The following is an 18,591-nucleotide window of genomic DNA, read 5'->3' as shown; positions in this document are numbered from 1 at the left end:
TCATACTCTATTTGACATTACTCTGGTGTTTCCCTTTCCTTGTTCCTATTCTAACAATTGCTTACACTTCTCTCCTCATCCTGGTTGATCATAAAATTGTTTATATTTAGGATTTCCTAAATATTACAAACATTCTGCTGGCCAATATGGTCTTTCCGAGTTCCTTATATGACAAAAGTTGTAGTTGAATCATAACACAGTCCTAGTAACTGTGAAGATTTTGAACTACTGTTAATTCTTTAAATGGAGATGTGGTGCATATTAGACTATTTTCTTTATTTAATTGTAATATAATATATTATACTCATCTATATCAATCATTGTTTAACGGCTCCTTCAATTCCCTTTCTTCTGTACTTGGTATAGCCCTAACATATACAGGGTTTAATGCACTTTCCCAGGGTATAACTACTCCAATAACACTTCCCCCTGGAAATCTAACACCAAATACTACATCAAATTGTTTATCTAGGTATTGGACTGTTCTCCTTATTTCTATGATTCACCTGTCTCTTTCTTTCATTACCTTAAGGTCACACTACCCCATGTGACTTCCCCATACTCTTTGTGCTGGTTTCTCACACACCAATAATATTTTACCCCTTGTATTTTAATAGTGATCCCTTCCTGTATTTTTAGTTATGGTTCCTGCCTGTGCAAGAATATACATTCTAATCCTGTCTATATCCCTTCTATGTCTTGTTCTTCTGCTCTTTATTATTATTATCAGTACTCCATTCCCCTTATTCTCAGGAAACTAGTCAAGTGTAGAGAAATCAATGATAAGGATATCTGGTGCATCTTGGAGGTCTGGAATCTCTCAGTGGTCTGGAATCTCTCGGTGGTCTGGAATCTCTCGGCGGTCTGGAATCTCTCGGTGGTCTGGAAGGTCCTTAAAGTCTCTTAATCATCAGTTCCCTCACTCTGGTACAATGGTTAAGATGATACCCGATACTCCCCTCTATCCGTACCATCGTTGGTATAACCTGGACAACGATGTGTATGGTCACTTCAGTTGTTAACCTTCCCCCGTCACTAGGGTCTCCGGATCAGCCATCTCAATCTATCGACATCGGTCTGTGAAAAGTGTCCTTCAATCAGCCTACCCATAGGGAAGCTCAGAGTTACTGCTGCAATGACACAAGCACAGACACACACAAAAGACAACAATGCTACCCAATGGCTGAGGTTGGAACACTCCTATAGTGGGAAACATGAATCTAAGTGTCTGTCTCCACCACTTTTACCATCATTAAGGTAGCCAACCACACCTGGTGCAGGCCCCTCCACATAGGGTCTTTCCAGCTCTTTCTTCTGTAGTCTTTTGCCATCACATAGTCTCCAGGGCACAGAAAATACTCAGATTATCCTACTCAGTTTGGCATAGTTATCTTCACCCATGAAAAGAAAATCTTAAGAACATTGTTAGGTTAGGTGAGACACAGTATGCTACTCATGTCCTCTCATCCGTCAAGAGAAGCCTTGAGATTATGAAGCACACCTGCTTCCAGCTTGTTGTAGTCCACTTATTTCATGCCTCCTATAACAAAAACAAAAAAGATTTAACCTAACCCATAACACATTATTACTACTGCTCATATCCTTAATACACCTTGCATACTTCCCCACAAAACCATAATAAACCATTAAAACCTCTGTAATCCCAACTTCCCCCCTTGGACACATGCATCACATCGTGATTCATGTGTACAAAAACAAAACAAAACAATATTGCCTATCAAACCTAAAATAATAACTAACCTTAAAATGACAACCCTTGAGCATATCTTTACTTAACTGTATTCCATAACACTATTCAAGGAATACTTCTCCTTCAGGACTATCTCTCTCACTTCATCCTTGTTCTGTTTAGACTAATTTATATATAGGATTTTTCCAAATTATAAACTTCTTCACAATTATCCTTATTTTATCCAACCCCCTAATTCAGCATGCCTCTAGAATTCATAGTGCGGGTGATCAGGTCGCACTATAAAGCCAGGACAGATTTCAGAGGTCATTGAAATCATTCAATGAATTGTTTCATCCTATAGTATACTACTTCTAACAACCATCAAAACCTTTCATAAATGTTGTAATTCCTTAGTACAGCTCTTTTCAAAATAAATCATACATATTTACTTATCCCTCAGTAAATAACCCAAATTACATGTGTATGCCCCTTTAAGATATTTCACTTCCATCCCATCAAAAAAACCCAAATAGAAATAAAAATCGTATACAACTAACATTTCATACTAAGTAGTTTGTTTGTGGTTATTTGAACACCATATAGTAAAACAATAAACAAACAAAAATGGCCAGGCCTTATTTATTTTGGTAGCTCCCTATGACAACCTAAAAATAAAACTACTTAATTTTACTAACTAGTTCCACCCTAGCCGACAGACTTTTTCAACCTCCCAATAAAGAAATCCCCATGTTCCTGGAAGAGAAAGTATACATGTCGTTAACATATAATCAACAATCCAAAGATAGTAATTACACAAAAAACATCATACATATATCCCCAGTCCTATCTCATCAACAATCATTAATCTCAGCATCGATTTTAAAATTGTTTGATACGTCGTGTCCTACTTTACCCCTAACATAATATTATAGGAGACTCCCATCAATCCTTAAAAGAAAACTCCCACTTAGAAGACACTAAATAATAACCCATTTTATTAAGATAACTACACCTTCCACTATAAACCTATAACCCCATTTTAGTAATTTAAACGTCGCAAAATGTTGCATTGATGTTAGTTTTTTTCCCCAAATATAAACGTATTGTTTCATAATCCAAAACCCATAAAAAGATGTCTACTTAATCCATCAAGTCAACAGCAACAACTACCTCCCTAGGTTCAACGTACTATAAACAATTTATCGTTATCTGAAGTAATAAAACATCATCATAACTCACTGCTGTCTAAACAAACTATTTAATGTCATAATAAAATGATCAATTATCAAATATCGTTCCTTATTCAACTATCGAGACATGTTCTTCATTAGTTAATCGTCTCCACAAAGCAATACTACCTAATAACATATTCTCATTCTCCTAAATATAAATAATTACTTCTATTAAACAATCCCATTCAACATCAAGTCAACCTGTCTCATCACCCAATTAACTTATTTTCTAAACCCTCTACTATATCTATCATACTCTACCACTAATTTCCCTCATAACGGTACCTCAACAGATGACAAATTATTTTATATTTATAATAATAAACCAATAAAACATCCAATTCACCAATATGCAATTACTATGTTATCCTATTCGACATGGATTGGTAGGACATCTTTCCTATAATATTATCAATGAAACCAGTAATTCACATCAATAACATCAATGTAAAAGATTTGCTTTCTGTCCCTCACTGGATTCGAACCAGGGACCCTCTGCACACATTGACAACATTCACCATCGAAGCACTGTTACCCGTCGCTCCACCAGTGCCACACAAAGCATCTACTTCCAGTTCATAGAGCAAGTGACGTCACCCAACGAAAACCACACTAGCTTTCACCGCTAACTAGCTAGCAATCTCCTGCCGATAACAATAATAATAATAATATGCCATTTAGCAGACGCCTTTATCCAAAGTGACCCACAGTCATAATATTCAATCTCCTATGACTTCCTACAAAATACGCGATCCTTGTACACTTAACGTAACCCATAATATCCCTTATAGCGCTCTCACGTTTCAGCAAGCCCCAATGTCCAACATCCACAGACAAAAATGGAAATTCTTAAATTTTTCCTAGCAGACCTAATAAACCACTTTCAAACAGCGTTCTGCATTTACCTCTATCATAGGGTTTAAAAACGAACTTAACAACATTAACAATCCTAAATTGCCGTAGTAACGTCGTTTTTGGTTCAGTTGATCTATTACCATATAAGACATTCACTTCTCCATGCGTAGTAAACTATATCCTATTTCTCCTGTAATCAACTAAAATCATAGCCACGCAATTAAACCATCACTCCGCCATTATCAGAATGAATGAATCTATTAATATATCCTTTCTAAGTAAGCTACAAGTAACACCAAACACTTGCTATAGTTCACCATCATATATTGAAATCATCCATTTATCACATTCCAATTTATCTATAGACATATTTCACCATTGTCACTCGTTTAATCTAGCAAAACCTCATTCAATGACTAAAAATTATTACCACGTAGTCTCCTCTCCGTTAACATTTTAGTCCTTTAGCAGATGCTCTTATTCCAAGCGACTCACAATTGGTGTGCTCATACATTATTATACTTATACTAGCCCCCCTTGGGAATCGAACACCCAACCCTGGCGTTGTAAGCACCATGCTCTACCAACTGAGCTACAGAGGACCACAGATGAGCGTATAGTGCCTTTTTCTGATAATGTTATAATTGTAGCCTATTGCATTACTTTAGCTTAAAATATAAGTTTGTTTATTCAACAAATCTAGAAGCTTCTTGCATCCCCTAATTCACGTAACGAAAATACATTATCATTCTAGAATTCAACTATTCGCATACATTACTGATGTCACGCAAACCATAGAATAAAGTAATAACAATTAGAATTTTGTCAAATAAATGTTTTCCATCCAACTATTCAAACTTTCTTTAAATAACTCTTTCAGCTCAATACAGTCAAACAAGTATGACTCTCTTTTTACCGGAAACTAATTCATGGCATTAGTCAAATCTATTCACATCTCAACAATAACTAATAATCCTGACTGTTCCTTCAATCTAAACAACCCACAACTATAGCTAAACTATACTTAGAAAACCTAGACTCTGTTCAGCGATGCAGAATCTATGCTTTATCGAAATGACAAGTTAATCCTCTTTTATTCCAATGATAATGGTCAGTAGTTTTAGTATCTGGCACATACCACACTTTATCAGAAAATAGCTTTGAAGGACACAGATCTCACACGCTCAACGTAATCAACTTAGCAGTCAACAAGTCAAACCCCACATTCATTGATTTGGAAAAAGATCTAACAACCAACCAAATGAATTATATATCTGCTTCTGAAATAATAGATAGTTAATACAATGCTTAATTCTACCACATGTCCTATCCATTTCCACATCCGTCTACGTGTTTGAGCAAGTCAACACCTATAATTTTATCCAATCCCTCGTATTTACCACACTCACATAAAATTCATTATATTCCAATTTATTCATATCTACCAAACCATTCATGTTTCTAATTATTCTTTATTGCCACAAATCAGTTAATCACCATCTAGTCTCAGCGGAACAAAAAACAACAAATTACCCAAATCCTTTCCCTCAGTCATAGAATCCTCCTAGAATCATATAGGCTGGTCACTATTCCCTGATCTTCCAAAATTCTATGACAGGCATTGTTGTACGAAACTCCAAGATATCATTTACAAGAAAAGCGTATTATTCCAACGTATATATAATTATCAAACACACCTCTATATCTCATCATTCAAACTTCAGAGTGCGACTAATTTACATCATTATACCACTTTTATTCCACATTTATACAATGTTGTTCTTAAACGCCCTTAATTACTTTGTATAACCTACAGGAATATTTTATTCTATCAAAGGGCCCAAATTTGGAATGTTAACCCTATCCTAGTTATTATTTTACGTAGTCAATTTATCATAATACTGCATCACCTCTAAAGTTTCTAAATATAATGTCAGAAACATACCCTAACAGATTTATCAAAATACAATGCATTGACGTCATATGACCACACCGATACACGTGACCTGTTCCTCCAACAGGATTTATTCTACCCCTCCTGGTAACGTGAATTTTCTACACTCAGTTGGTCAATGAATATCCACGCACCATTTATTCTTCTCTTTCCTAATGTGAGATTGGGCACACCCTTTCTCCATCAGACAGAAGCTTCAAACAACCTCAAATATATTTCCTTTCCTTACAGAAAGGCTATTTACTTGCAGGATTTCTTATTATTCTCACTCACACAGATGAGCAGCCACTTGTGCCCAAATGAATCAGACAGTTGAATGACTCACAGCCGCCCCAGCATCCCATTCCCCATATGAGATGAGCAGACCTACTCTATATATAACACTTTATCAAAATTTTGAAGCCCTTGTAGCTATTTAACCTGTTCACCTACTCAGGATGACCTAACTTTTTTACCTGATCGACCCTACCTAATATTGGCATCATCACAACCCAGGATGATTCCCTACCTACCTATGCAGACCTCCAACAAAGAATTCCTCATCAGAGCGGTATCCGTAGCCACCTGCACGTTCAGTCCTCTGGAATGCTAATTTTAGCTCTCCAAAGCGGTATCCACAAGATTTCTATTTATTTAGCCCCCTAGGTATTACACTTCCTCAACACACCTGGACTTCTACTACGCTTTCCTAAGCGACCTGTCAATTCTGCCCTATTTTTTCTGTTACACTTTCTCAACACATAAAAAGAAGCGGTATTACCCAGGATTTCTGCCTACCTAAGCAGTCCTCAAAACGATTCACTTCCCCCAACACGTCTAAAGCGGTATCTGCAGGACTTAACATGTTATTGTCTGATCGCTCAACCAGCGGGACAACCACCCGTGTCGAAATGACCCAGACAGAGCGATCAGCAAGATGAATCAACTGAATCAAATGAATCAAATCAATTGAACAGACGGTTCAGACAAACAACAGCGACATGTATTCTTAAATTCAAAAGCTCCTAGTGTCTAACTTTCTGGTTCTTAAATTTGGAGAGACCTACTTGGTATTTCTTTAGATGTTGCCGAGCCCCGGATCGGACCACACAAACGTTATACTATATTAGTAAGAACTTGGCTTACCTTTTAAAAGCGGCCGCTTTTGTTTGTATGGTCCATCCAAGCCGTTTCACAACTGCAAATGTATACCGTCACTGATCCCTATCAAGTCCCATCTGGGGTGCCAATTATGTCGTGGTAGAAATATTTGTCTAAGAGATAATCAACTCAAACGAAATATCTCTCAAGACACAGGAGAAAGTGAATTCAAGAATTAGACTTTATTGCATAACAAAGCCTGAGTTTTTCTCCATGGAGCAACTGTCCCTTTTTGGCTAAGAGATCTATTATATAGACACATATGAAAAAACATTTGTACATTCCTAACTTTTTTTAGTTCTGTACCACCCCTCTCATTCTATCATTCTATTGGCTGCGTGCTTAGGCCCCTTCTTAAAAGCCCCTTCTTTAAAAAACTAATGTAATGCATACCATATGTCTATAACAAACCCATGGCCACAGTTTAAGAGCCCCTGTGAAAGAACACATGCATGCATTTAAAACACAGCATATACTCCATGTCTATATTACTTATTCAAACATATATCTGGATTATAAAATATCAAACATGTTCATTCTGTTTCACCATTATCATTTCATAACACATTATAAAACATTTATCATTCATCATCCTCCCCGGCACCTGAGATTATGTGCATGTGGCCATGTGTCAGGTCATAAGGTCATAAGCATAAAGAAATGCTAACACTAGTTCCATTGTTACTTCAATCTCCACACAGCCATCACGTCATTGACATTCCCAGACCAGCTGCAGGGAGTTTTTATGAAAAACACATAAATGTCTCTGCTCTGTATTCACCCTTCAACTGGTTCTCAATTCATAAACATTTTAAGGCATATAGGTTTTTAATTTTACAACATATCCATGCTTATTACTAATATTATTATTTTACCTTTGACCTCTCCCTACATTTGCCTTAATGATACATAAAATAATACCATAAGCACTGCAGCCTCCTGTGTCACTGTGTCTCTGGCACAATAATAAACAGCAGAGTCTTCAGTCTTCAGGCTGTTCATCTGGAGATACATCTGCTGCTTGCTATTGTCTCTGGAGAGGGTGAACCGACCCTGAACTGACTGGGAGTAGTAGATTTCACCACTATCATATATTATAATGGCAATCCATTCAGTCCTTTCCCAGGAGCCTGTCTGATCCAAGCCATGTAGTAGCTACTGAAGGTAAATCCAGAGGATGTACAGGTCAGTTTGTGTGATTCTCCAGGCTTTTTAACCACTGGTCCAGACTCAGTCAATGTCTGAATCTGAACACCTGTGGAAACAAAGTAACATTTGAGACATTTCTTGGACTCAAAACCTCTGTGATTATGCTGTATCAAATAAAAATTGTCTAAAAGTGTTCACCTGTCAAGCCTATTGTCATCAGTAGAACCACAATATTAAATGTCATGATGAACTGTTAGTAGTTATGGTGTGTCTCTGTTCCTCAGTCTAGTCAGAGCTTCAGTTCCTCTCCTCCACTCTGCAGTGAGATAAGTAGTGATGGAAGAGGTCAGAGTTTTGCATTGACTCCTCCTCACTGGGTGGGACGATCACACAAAGATTAACTAGAGAAGTCTGGAATGGGGAACAGGTACATATAGTTTGTTAAATAATAAATAAAATAAAAATAGCTTTATAGCAAAGAGCAATTTCTCAAGCAATAATTATGCTAGGACTATCTGGGTGTGGTCTGAGGGGGGAGGGGAAAATGAAAAATGTGCTGTTATTTGCAAAGAGGTTTGGAACTCTTCTTCTTATTGGTATATTAAATAATTTACTGTATGGTGATGTCATCATGGAAGAACAACACTCCCTCCCTCCAAAACAGGCTGAAATTTCAGGCTTTTCAAAAAGCTCTTAAATTAACATGGCAATATCATCGTTTTCACAATTTCAATGTATTATTCCAACCTTGCTGTGTGGAAATATATATAAAATACAGAAAAATCATGTTTTTGACAGCAGTGGGCCTTTAAATACTTGTTCATGTGTCAACAAGAACGCTTGACTAGACTGGGCAAGATATAGTTGGAATGTTAGAGGCTGATCTCTTTTATAGCGTAGTGCTTTGTGATATTGTTGTTGTATTATTTACAGTAATGATACTCAGTATTATTCTAGTGTGACACAAAGAGAGGAAGTAGTACACCAGCGTGCCATGTTGTTAAGGGGTTTTTGTACAGCTGCTTCACCAGCTCCAGTCAGTGTGTCTGTCGAGCACAATAATAAACAGCAGAGTCCTCTGCTCTCAGACTCTTGGCCTCTAAGAACTGTGTGCTTGTGGAGACGTCCTCAGTCAGGGTGAACTGGCCTTTCAGGGAGTCTGAGTAGACTGGATCATCTGTTGAACCAGTGTTAACTCTCCCAATCCACTCCAGTGCTTTGCCTGGTTTCTGCCTTATCCAGTGCATGTAGAAGCTTGTCATTGTAAACCCAGAGGTTTTACATGACAATTTAACATTGTCTCCAGGTCTTTTCACCTGAGGAGGAGACTGATCCAGCTTGATATCACAACAAGCACCTGCGAAACAAAAACATTTCAACACTCAGTTGAAGATATGATATTGACATTGATTTACCAGTATGAAACATGTATGCACTCACTAACTGTAAGTCGCTCTGGATAAGAGCGCCTGCTAAATGACTAAAATGTAAATGTACATTTAGAGTTTAACCATGATACTCAGACATTCTTCAGTCACCATGTAATGCTTTACTTACTATGTATGGACATCACCATGACAACTAAACTCCAGACAATCCTCAGTTCCATTGTTCAGTGATATTTAGTGCAGGACTCGCTGTAATATCAGTCCAAGCTGCCTATAATGAGAAGGCCAGAGCTGAGTGTCTGATTATATAGGGTTGAAGGGGAGGGAGACTTTGCATAGACTGCCCTCTAGAGGCTTAAACAAAGATTGAGATGGAGATGTTCTTTGAGGGTTGTTATTGGCAGCATTGTTTTTCAGAACAGCACAGGATTACAGAATCTATTGGGATTAATACAATAAACTTGTTCCATCTCAACTTGTTCCATCTATACTTGTTCCATCTATACTTGTTCCATCTATACTTGTTCCATCTCAACTTGTTCCATCTCAACTTGTTCCATCTATACGTGTTCCATCTAAACTTGTTTTAGCTATACTTTAACATTATTAACCTTCATGGTTCTGTATTACATATTGTACTAATTTGACTTATAGTTCCATTCAAATAAATGAATTAACTCACTAAATTGAAAGACATGACCAAATAGTCTTAAATGGTTTTAGCTTCTAGAGATTGATAATGAATTTGACTGAATGACTGCATATAGTATGGATCCTGTTTGGGGTTATTTGCCATTGTCAACTCACTTTGAATGGCTGTAAGGTTTTCAGTTAAAGTTTCATGAGGATACTCATACAGTTATCTTGACAGGATGTCCTATATATTTTATGTTTTTCAAGTTATCATGTATATTATGGTTATAATTAAGAGTATGATGTGTCTACTCTCCTAGTGTTGGTGGGGCCTTGGGATTTATGTTAACAGTGACTGGAGATCAGAATCACAGACTCTCACAGTGAGAGAAGTGCTTGATCAGTTTTTGTACAGCGCTGCAGCCTCCTGTGTCACTGTGTCTTTGGCACAATAATAAACAGCAGAGTCTTCAGTCTTCAGACTGTTCATCTGGAGATACACCTGCTGCTTGCTGTTGTCTCTGGAGATGGTGAACCGACCCTGAATAGACTGGGAGTAGTAGATAGTACTACCACTGCTAATATAGGAAACCCACTCCAGTTCTTTTCCAGGAGGCTGTCTGATCCAAGCTGCACCAATATTTCCACCAAACCCAGAATTTGCACACATCAGTTTGTGGGATTCTCCAGGCTTTTTAACCACTGGTCCAGACTCGGTCAATGTCTGACCCTGAACACCTGTGGAGAAAAAACAATACTATTAGAGATACTACCTGGACTCAAAACCTCAGCAAGCATTCGGTTACAAATAAAAACGATCTAAAAGTGTTCACCTGTCAAGCCTATTGTCATCAGTAGAACCACAATATTAAATGTCATGATTAACTATTAGTAGTTATGGTGTGTCTCTGTTCCTCAGTCTAGTCAGAGCTTCAGTTCCTCTCCTCCACTCTGCAGTGAGATAAGTAGTGATGGAAGAGCTCAGAGTTTTGCATTGACTCCTCCTCACAGGGCAGTAGCGAACAGGAACATATAATATAATATATAATATAAATGCAATTGTAACGATCCCGGCAGTCTGAGTCGGGTCCTGTCTGTGGACTAGTTTTTCTGCTCGTGAGCTCCAGTTTCCCGAGGGTTCTGGAACGCTCCGGGGAGCTCTCTTGATTTCCGCACCTGCATCCCATCAGCAATCTGCACACCTGGTCCTGATCATCACCCTTCTTAGGCTCTGGCCTAACATCCATTCCCTGCCGGATCGTTAGCCATGAACAGTAGGTTTACCAGAGTATCAGTCGTAGAGCTTCTAGCGTTAGTTTTGTTGTTTTGCACCTTGTTGGTTTGTTGTTTACTTACCTCCGTTTTGTTCCATCTGCAGTCACTCGTCCGGAACCTTCATCCAACCTCTGCCTGGTGGTCGGCGGCTGCCGAGCCATGATTGGATCAACCACTGCACCCCCAACAACTAACCAACGCCGCCCGCTCTGTTCCCTGGATTATTCAGCATCACTCTTGAATTTGTAAATAAACACTCACCTTCGTTTCAACTTACCTTGTCCTGGTCTGCTTCTGGGTTCTGGCTTTGTAACTCGTGACAGCAATAATATAATATTTGCCATTTAACAGACACTTTTATCCAAAGTACCAGTCATGTGTGCATACATTTTACGTATGGGTGGTCCCGTAGATCAAACTGACAATTTTGGGTTATATGCCCTAAAACATTACTATTCAAGAGAATGGATAACATTTCAATGTACATTGTAACAAGGTGAATGAATCCCCACATTAGGATTTGTTTTTTTGTTTATTTCTTATGGCCGAGCTGCACCAGGACGCTTATAAAATGTACATACACATAATAAGCGACGACTTTGTAGCAGTTGATTTCTGAAAAATCAGTGAAAATTATGGTACATTTATTCTAGTGGACACATAATTTTGTCACGTACTTATTACAGAGTACTAAACTTGGTTCGGTGCTAGTCAGGTTAGTGCAGGGCTTGCTGTAATGTCAATCCAAGCTGCCTAGACTAAGGCCAGAGCTGAGTGTCAGACTATAAAGCGATGAAGTAGGGGGAGACCTTAGACTTCCTTCTAGAGGTTTAAATGGAGACTGAGAGATCTTCCTTGATTCTCTCCTCCCTGTCCTTTATTCTTCTATTCAGATTTTTCATTTGAGATGTTCTGACTAGATATGTTTTTTCTTTTATACAATGTTGAACAGCACAGAAACAAGCACATTTCCCTATGTGGGACAATACAATTAGTATTGAATTATATGTATTATTACTGTTTATCCCCTCTTGGGAATCTATTGAGGAGTTCCCCAAGGATCTATAATTGATCCATTACTGTTTTTAGTTTGAGTATATTTCTGTTTGCTGATCACATTAATATATTTTTGTTTGTTAAAAAGGCTCAAAACATAATAGCTGACATGATGTCTGAATTGCATAAACTTGACTTCTGTGTTAATATAATGGTGTGATTTTCACTGTTTATAATGTCTGTGGATGTTTTATGTTTATAACATTGACATCAGTGGACAGTGTGTTTTCCACTACTGTTGAGTGGTGTACGTGTGTGTGTGTTTAAAGAACAGACGTGCCTCATTGCCTCTCATCAGTGTTGATCAGTTTTTGTACGGTCCTGCAGCCTCCTGTGTCACTGTGTCTCTGGCACAATAATAAACAGCAGAGTCTTCAGGCTTCAGGCTTTTCACCTCTAAGTACAGCTGGTTTTTGGAGCTGTCTTTGGTGATGATGAACTGGCCCTGGAGAGACTGGGCAAATATAGTGCCAGTGCCACTGTCAATGCGTCCAATCCACTCCAGTCCTTTCCCTGGTTTCTGACATATCCAATGTAGATAGCTTAGAGAAAGCCCAGACACACTACAGGACAAGGTCACTGGCTCTCCAGGTCTCTTCACCACTGGCTCAGAGGAGGTGAGTGACTGCCCCTGAACAGCTGAAAAACAGAAAGAGAGTTTAGATGACTGTGACCCACCAGCCAAGTAGCACAGCTCCTCTCCTCTCTCCTACACTGGACAGAAAAAACTCCAGTTAACTCACCTGAGATGAGAGTCAGGAGGAACACACATTCTAGAACTCTCATTGTTGGTGAGTTCTAAGATTCTAGAAGCAAGGGAAGAGACTGGGAGTGGCCGTCGTGACTGAGGGAGATGGTCTGTGGAGGGCAGTTATATCAGACTATTGAAATGGGAGGAGACCTTGGATCTATGTTAACAGAAATACATTTGCATCTCTATGGTGTTAAATGTCTCTCCCTGTAGCTCTAGTGGTCTAAATAATACATATCTTGGTACTGATGAGAAATGTTTTGTTGAAGACTCAAGGTGTTCATGTAATAGTGACATAGCCACTTACTGTGCCAGTGTATCAACAATAAGTTTTATGTCATAGAGCAGTTCTTCGATTGATATTATTATATCATATTGAATCAATGAGGGCAATATATGTTGCACTTGTGCTTGTTTCACATGGGTATTCCGTTTTAGTACAGCTCTGGTCCTGGTTTGTATCACTGTGGTCTTCGAGCATAATAATACACAGTATTATTAGAGAGTAGAGAGTGTAAGTAGAGAGTGTAAGTAGACAGTGTATGTAGACAGTGTAAGTAGAGAGTGTAAGTAGAGTGTGTAAGTAGACAGTGTAAGTAGAGAGTGTAAGTAGAGAGTGTAAGTAGAGAGTGTAAGTAGAGAGTGTAAGTAGACAGTGTAAGTACAGAGTGTAAGTAGACAGTGTAAGTACAGAGTGTAAGTAGAGAGTGTAAGTAGACAGTGTAAGTACAGAGTGTAAGTAGACAGTGTAAGTAGACAGTGTAAGTAGACAGTGTAAGTACAGAGTGTAAGTAGAGAGTGTAAGTAGACAGTGTAAGTACAGAGTGTAAGTAGACAGTGTAAGTAGAGAGTGTAAGTAGACAGTGTAAGTAGACAGTGTAAGTAGACAGTGTAAGTAGAGAGTGTAAGTAGACAGTGTAAGTAGACAGTGTAAGTAGACAGTGTAAGTAGACAGTGTAAGTAGAGAGTGTAAGTAGACAGTGTAAGTAGACAGTGTAAGTAGAGAGTGTAAGTAGACAGTGTAAGTACAGAGTGTAAGTAGACAGTGTAAGTAGAGAGTGTAAGTAGAGAGTGTAAGTAGAGAGTGTAAGTAGACAGTGTAAGTAGAGAGTGTAAGTAGACAGTGTAAGTAGAGAGTGTAGTATCACAATGACATGTTCAGGAGATTGATTGGTATGACTGTTATAAACTGCATCAGTCTGCATTATAAACTTTGGAATCTCACTTTGTTTACAGTATCTTATTACTATCAAAACAATCAATATTGTCATGAATGTTTCTTGCAATGGCACAGCATATAGCAATATAACTGTTGGTGTCCCAAAACGATCTGTACTCGGCCCATTCAATTTTTATTTGTGATTTATTTATATTCTTATCAAATGTTTTTATATTTTTAATATTTAATTATTTTATATACAATTGAGCATGGTATGTTTCAACCTGTATGTGAGACTATGGTATGTGTCAACCAGTGTGTTTGTTGTGGATGACATGGAGTTGATGGTGACAGAGTGGACCATAGACTCATTATAGGGTTTAGAGATCAGTGATGACCAGTTTTTGTACAGCCCTGCATCATGCTGTGTCACTGTATCTCTGGCACGATAATAAACAGCAGAGTCTTTAGTCTTCAGTGTTCATCTGGAGATACACCTGTTTCATGCTATTATCTCTGGGGATGGTGAACCAACCCTGAACAGACTGGGGGTAGAAAGTGCTGCAACCATCACTGCCAGTAATAGCTGCAATCCATTCCACTCCTTTCCCAGCAGCCTGTCTGATCCAAGCCATCCAGTAGCTACTGAAAGTGAACCCAGAGGCTGTACAGGTCAGTTTGTGGGATTCGACAGGCTGTTTAACCACTGGTCCAGACTCAGTCAATGTCTGACTCTGAACACCTGTTGAAAGAAAGTAACATTATAGCTAATAGCTGGACTCAAAACCTCACATAATAACAATCTGAAGGTTTTCTTCTAGCAATATTAAAGTTTCCATCAGTAGAAACACAGTAGTAAATGTCATGATGAACTCAGTATGATGTGCCTCTGTTCCTCAGTCTAGTCAGTGTGCCTTTCATCCTCTCTGCAGTGAGATAAGTAGTGATGGAAGAGCTCAGAGTTTTGCATTGACTCCTCCTCACTGGGTGGGAAGATCACATACAGTCCAGGGATTACTTCATTACTCAAGAGGCTCTGTATTGTACATTACAGATGATAAATGTGTATCATATGGGTTAAATGTTCATATTATAGTGTATAGGGTAGTATAGGGTGTTTTGACCAAGTATTCCTTTAGTATGTGAATTCTGGACATAATGGATTCATAGTTATGCTGCTTAATAAACACTACATACTCTCCTAACATGCATGCAATTCTACTGTACTTCATGCCATAAGAACCATCCAGCTAACCTAGCTCACACTCTAGTGGCTTGATTAGGGATGATTAGACATCCTGCACTTAGAATATACATTACATGGTCATAAGTATGTGGCACATCCTCGTCGAACATCTTATTCCAAAATCATGGGCATTAATATGGAGCTGGTCCCCCCTTTGCTGCTTCAATAGCCTCCACTCTTCTGGGAAGGCTTTCCACTAGATGTTGGAATATTGCTGCGAGGACTTGCTTCCATTCAGCCACAAGAGCATTAGTGAGGTCGGGCACTGATGCTCCGCGATTAGGTTCACAGTCAGCGTTCCAATTCATCCCAAAGGTGTTTGATGGGGTTGAGGTCAGGGCTCTGTGCAGGCCAGTCTAGTTCTTCCACACCGATCTCGACAAACCATATACACCTCACTTTGTGCACGGTGATCTTAGGCTTGTGTCTTCCTGCTTGATCATGAAAACCGATTTTGCCAAGCTCCAGAAAAAAAAAGTTATTGTGCTGACGTTGCTACCAGAGGCAGTTTAGAACTCAATAGTGAGTGTTGCAACCAAGGACACACGATTTTTACTCGCTACGCGCTTTAGCACTTGGTGGTCCAGTTGTGTGAGCTTGTGTGGACTACCCCTTTGTCCTACAGCAAGGCTGTTTTGTTAAGGAATATAGGCTACAAGATAGGGCAATTCACCAATTACAAACTGTCTATGTGAATGCAGGCATACACATTGCTGTCTTACCAAAATAATGCAAACTAAATGCTGAAAGTAGTAGCCTAGTTATTCATGCATGCAAACATAAATACTGAATAGCAGTTTGGCTTAGACTACCGACACAACTGCGAATGAGAACGAAAGAATGCAAACAGAACAAAACAGCGGTACCAAGTGGTAGATGTGGTAAACAAAATATCAGATTGATAGAGGCATGACACAATCTATATGTACTGTAGGCTAGTTACATTAACAGTAAACAAAAGTGAATGGAGATCCAAATAACCAAAACATAGCGTACAGCCTACTACAGTGAGATGCAGCCATGCACAGCTGTCTTGACAAATAAATAGGCTTAGACAGGCCCTCTTCAATCATGGACAATCATGCCGCTTGCTTGTGAGTTCAGCAACACGTTGTGATATGGCACAATACACATCTGTGAATCAAATTTGACTTACGTAATCAATGAAGCAATGCCAGCCCACTGCATTTCCAGTACGTACAGTTCCATTTACAGCAACAGAAACCAATAGGCTACCAGGAAACCATAATATAATGTATCTATTTCTATGATGAAAAAAACCAATATGTAGATACACCAGGGGCATCATTTGGGTTCATGCATTGGAATTATATTGAATTCTGCTTATATCACGCTACACCACAATAAACATAAATTCAAATGCTTTTGACCAATAAATTGCCACGAAATTGCTGTAAAATCTCCGCTGAGCTCTATAAGCACCAGTGGTGACCCATTATTCAGGGCAGGTGGGGCATAACTTTTTTTGACCCCCCACCTATTTTTGTTGTTGTTGTAGCCTGTTTTGCATTTTATTTAGGCATTAATACGAAAATTCAAGCCCCTTGGGTGCTGCCATAGAGTTACATTAGAAGTGCCCATCCAAGAAGGCTCAAGGTCAATGGCCACAGATAAAATGACGTCATATCACGTTATATCTGTCATACCTTTGATTGGACTAATCATGTCAACATCATGCTTTCAAAATCTTAGCTAGCAAGCTAGACAAGCAGTCATCATCATGAATCACTTCGACAATCTACTGTCAAATCCTTTTTAAGTTTTGTCATTTGAAGAGGAATTATAGATAAAATGTATCGGTGCTCATTGACCATTGGATATAAACATTACACAACAAGTTGGAAATCAGAAATTCAACAATGAGTGGTTTGGAAGGAATCAGTGGCTAACTGCAAGCGTTGCAAAGCAATCACTTGCCTGCTATTCAGTGGAGTGGGTGTGTGGTCCAAGTCTGGGTTCAAGGGTCACTTTTCCAAGCTTAAAAGGATAAACATTCAACACCATGGGCCTGAAAAGTTGGATACATTGGCCATGCTGTCAATCCAGCATGACTTCTGCAGCGTTCAAAACAACTGGAAACTCGGAACTGGGAAATCTCAGACTTTACTGAGTTCAAGACAACTGGGAACTCTGGAAAAAATTAGCTCCGACTGGGAAAATACGTTTTGAAAGGTCATCCAACTCGGAATTCTAAGACGGGAACTCGGGCCTCTTTCTAGAGCCCCGACCTGAAGATCACTGATGTCATGATTCAACATTGGGTTTTTTTTCTGAGTTCCCAGTTGTCTTGAAAGCATCATTAATCCAGGTAATGCCAGACTTTGATGACAAAGTTTGATGACCAAATTTGCCTACAAGGACTGCCATGCCACCTTACTGTTCAAGTGAGCACAACAAGGTGAATCCAAAAATGTATTGGATGCTGCTGCATAAATGATGTAATATGCCAGGGAGATATGTATACTGTAGGTAAGAAAGTGTATGTAGTGTAGTAAGCTGTTAGTAGCCTATGTGCCTCACTCTAATAATTTGGTTCCTTTCCCCCTCATAACTTAGCCTACTGTTCTGACTTGGTGGTGCACATGTAGCCTTTACCCTGTTTCAGAGAAACATTGTCTGCTTATATGCTCCTTTATTTATCCTATGGTTCTGACTTGGTGTACAGGGAGAATACTGTAAGAACGGCCTATGTTCTGAATTCTGTCGCTGTACATTTCAAAAGTGCTGAACAAATAGTTATATTGACTATGTATGTCCTAGCTCGCTCATTAATGTCTTCATTGAAATTACGGATTGCCTCTTATCCGCTCGTCGTCAACTTATGCCATAGTTTGTACATCTCAATTGTCAGTAGAAACCACATTTGTTTAAGCAAGTCAGACATATCAGCTATGTTTTTTTTAAAGGCAGTAAATGAGGCTGAATGAACTGTTTCGCTGCCAGACAAGGCTCCGCTGATAGCCAGGTGTAGCGATGGTAAGGATTAAATATATGGTGCTGAATAGAAAGCTCTGCTGTTGGGACAGCTTTATGTAGGCC

At 38.8% G+C, this 18,591-nt stretch overlaps 1 gene segment (V, D, J or C); it reads right to left on the bottom strand.

The window, feature by feature from the left end:
• Positions 1-12,679: 12,679 nt before the first annotated feature.
• LOC121551813 lies at positions 12,680-13,204 on the bottom strand. The segment is given in 2 exon segments: positions 12,680-13,014; positions 13,119-13,204. Coding segments are annotated over 2 exon segments (378 nt in total).
• Positions 13,205-18,591: the final 5,387 nt, after the last annotated feature.

Source organism: Coregonus clupeaformis, chromosome 35 (assembly GCF_020615455.1).
Source record: "Coregonus clupeaformis isolate EN_2021a chromosome 35, ASM2061545v1, whole genome shotgun sequence".
In the NCBI taxonomy this organism is placed as follows: Eukaryota; Metazoa; Chordata; class Actinopteri; order Salmoniformes; family Salmonidae; genus Coregonus; species Coregonus clupeaformis.
The sequence above is the reverse complement of the archived record's forward strand: the minus strand, read 5'-3'. Positions and strand labels throughout refer to the sequence as shown.